Source organism: Rhopalosiphum maidis, unplaced genomic scaffold (genome assembly GCF_003676215.2).
Source record: "Rhopalosiphum maidis isolate BTI-1 unplaced genomic scaffold, ASM367621v3 scaffold138, whole genome shotgun sequence".
In the NCBI taxonomy this organism is placed as follows: Eukaryota; Metazoa; Arthropoda; class Insecta; order Hemiptera; family Aphididae; genus Rhopalosiphum; species Rhopalosiphum maidis.
The window spans coordinates 3,038-6,767 of NW_021014626.1; the positions used below are offsets into that span (position 1 = coordinate 3,038).

The following is a 3,730-nucleotide window of genomic DNA, read 5'->3' on the forward strand; positions in this document are numbered from 1 at the left end:
AATATTGGAATACATTAATACATACTATTTAATGACATTTTGTAACTTGATGCATATCTGTAAAAATATTATAAAAGTTACTTATAATTCAATGGTATTAAAAATTTATATAGGTAGTTTGAGAATAAATAACTAAAACATAACGAAATAATTGTAATAAAGTATTATGTAGCTAAAAATAAAGGCAACATTAATGGTATCTCTTATCCGGATAAAGATAAGAGAATATTGACACGGTACGCAACGGTGGACGGTACAAAGTACAGTCACCGAAGCGACTGGTCCAAGCCTTATCAACTACCACTACGGGTAACGACGTTAGAACTCCGTCGACTTACCCCCTCCCCATACCACAAAAGCACAGGTTGTGACGGGAAGGCAAGTAGGTCCGGACAAGTACTGGGCGCCGGCCGGCTCGTTCTCTTGCTTGAACCGTCTTACCGACAACGGCGGCAACGTCGCCTAGTCGTAAGAGCGCGTAAAGTATAACTAAGGGGATTCGATACCGTGATTTTCTGTTTTTGTCCAACCATGCGTTGGACATAGGATTTTAGACTGATCCTTTGCCAATTATACCAATTGATCCAATAAAGCAGGGGTCGGCAACCCGCGGGCCCGCGATAATAATTTATAGTTAGTTTAAAAATATTATACAACACGTTATCTTTGCTGATAAAATTGGGATTTCTCACGAGAAGTTAGTTATACAATTATTGAACAAAAATAGATATTATGTATAGAAACATTGTACACGTTATCTACGTTTCGTTAAACATCGATAATAATTTATTATACAAAACAAAATACGACTTAGTATTACTGAATTGATTTTCTAGTGATGTGTAATCGTCTCAATTCTGTGTTTCAAATTTTTGTACGTGTAACTCTATGGCTCCTAAACGAAAAATTAACGATGAGCATCGTATTTTTAAAGAAGATTGGACCGAACTTTCTTTTTTATCGAACACGGTGGTAAGTTATTATGTTTAATTTGTAATAAAAACATAACAGTAATGAAAGAATACAACGTCAGGCGACATTACGACAATGAGCATAAAGCAAAATTTGAAAACTTAACTGGTGAATTAAGACAAAACAAAATAAAACATTTTTTAACATCTCTTAGTAGCCAGCAAAATATTTTCAAATCCCAAAATACACGTAACGAAGCGTCTGTACGAGCAAGTTATGTAGTTGCTGAAATGTTGGCAAAAAACAATCGCCCTTTTACTGACATTGAGTTTTTTAAAAAGTGCATGTTAGCTGTAACGAATGAAGTATGTCCAGAAAAAATAAAACTATTTGAAGAAATTAGTCTTTCGACTCGAACGTATGTGAGGCGAACTGAGGAATTGGGAAATAATTTATTTTCCCAATTAAAAGATATCATACCGTCATTAGACTGTTTTTCGATAGCTATTGATGAGAGCACAGATATTTCTGACACAGCTCAACTTTTAATATTTATACGTGGTATGGACAAGGAGTTTAATATTTATGAAGAGTTAGCAGATATGTGTAGTATAAAAGGCACTACAACAGGTGAAGATATATTTAAAAATATAGAAAATTCATTCGAAAAATTAGGGCTTTCGTTGAAGAAATTTATAAGTATTACTACTGACGGAGGAAAAAATATGAGTGGCATACATAAAGGTTTTGTTGGGAGAATTAAGACTAAAATGATTGATAAAAAATTTTAAATGCCCATGGTTTTTCATTGTATCATACACCAAGAGGCACTATGTTGCAAAGTCTTGGCTTGGAAAAATATCATGGATACAGTTATATCAACCATAAACTATATACGAAAAAATGGGTTAGCTCATCGACAATTCCAACAGTTTTTGGAAGAAATTGAAGCTGAATATGGTGATGTTATTTATTTTACGGAAGTTCGTTGGTTAAGTAGGGGTGCAGCTTTAAAACGTTTTTTTTTACTCTTAGAGAGGAAATAAATATATTTATGAATGAAAAAGAAAAAAATTTTCCCCAATTATCGGATAAAAAATGGATACTCGACCTTGCTTTTTTAACTGACATGACCACATTTTTAAATGAATTAAATGTAAAATTACAAGGGCAAGAAAAACTATTACCGGATATGTACTCTGATATAAAATCATTTACGGTGAAATTAAAATTGTTTTACAAGCATATTGATGAAAAAAATTAGATCATTTTGTTTGTTGTAAAAATCTATGGAAACATTTCAACAATGTAACTGGGAAGAAGTTAAAGTAAAATTTATGAGTATCATTGAAAAATTACAAAATGAATTTTCAATCAAATTTTCTGATTTTTATTCAATTGACTTCAAAATTAAATTATTTCAGAACCCGTTTGTAGTTGATATTGATGACGTTGAAAGCTGTTTACAAATGGAAATTATTGAGTTGAAAGTGACGAATGTCTTAAAACCGCTTTTCGTGATTGTAATAATTTAATTCAGTTTTATTCGAGTCTCTGTGAAAAAAAATTTAGCAAAATAAAATATTTTGCTAAAAAAATGATGACCATATTTGGAAGCACTTATATTTGTGAACAAACTTTTACCCAATGAAATATCGGAAAAGCAAATATGCTTCACGATTAACCGATGGTCACTTAAACGCTGTTTTGAGAATTTCTACATAGAAAATAAAACCTACTATCAATACACTTGTTGATGCTATTCAAACTCAAAAATCACATTAATTTTTATTTATTAATTTTTTCCAATATTATACTATATTTTACTATGTATTTTTTTATTATTATTATTACGTGTAATTATTATTATAACTTTGTTTGTAGATACCTCGATAATTAATGTACCAATCAGTGATGTACTTAAATAAATTAAATTTTAAATTACTACAATATTTCGTTTAAATAAAATAAGGTGTATTCAAATTATGGCCCGTGAAAAAATTTATTTTTATTTTTTGGCCCTTGACACCAAAAAGGTTGCCGACCCCTGCAATAAAGCGATAAGAGTTCTAAAAACAGATTTTTGACTTTTTGATTTTAACTTCTACAAAAATTGAAATATGGTAATTTTTAATTACTCTTTTTTAACATAATTTTTTTAGGAATTTGGAGAGAAATATCAAAGCTGTGAGAAAGTCGATTTCAAATAGACTTGACGACAAATTCAAATCTGTTTTCAGAAATCTTATCGCTTCATTAGATCAATTGGTATGTTTGGTAAAAACATATCTAAAATACTATATCACGCGTGTGTTCGACAAAGACAGAAAACCACGGGATGGAATCCCCTTAATTGTGTATTCTCTTTTATGTCGTCAACGCCTGACATAGTGAAATTTGACAACTAGCTATAATTGTGTACTGTTGTTTATCATAAATAAAAATACAGAGTACATATAGTGAAATTCGTGTTGTTCTTTTATCCTGACCGGCTCATTGCGGACTCACCGAGCACCTACTACCGTAACCGTGTCAATATTAATAAAGATAAAAAAATATAGTTAATTAGTAATTAACGTGGAAACATTGTATTTTTTATACTCATCCCTTTTCTAGTTGCAAAATCTAATAGCATATTACAATTATTGTTGATTATTTCGTGTCAACTATAGCCCCCATAGTCCCCGGAGATTGCTCTAAATCCTAAATCTCGTCCAACTTTTACAATTAAGTTGCCTATGATTATCCTATTATTATATTTATTACATATATCCTACACTACTCAATATCTACTGTACAGCATAGTGATAAGGTTCCT

At 30.9% G+C, this 3,730-nt stretch overlaps 1 protein-coding gene across 1 annotated transcript; it reads left to right on the top strand.

The window, feature by feature from the left end:
• Positions 1 to 1,013: 1,013 nt before the first annotated feature.
• LOC113560267 (general transcription factor II-I repeat domain-containing protein 2-like) lies at positions 1,014 to 1,703 on the top strand. The gene has a single exon (XM_026966032.1). It carries the CDS (start codon positions 1,014 to 1,016, stop codon positions 1,701 to 1,703), a length of 690 nt encoding a protein of 229 aa, XP_026821833.1.
• Positions 1,704 to 3,730: the final 2,027 nt, after the last annotated feature.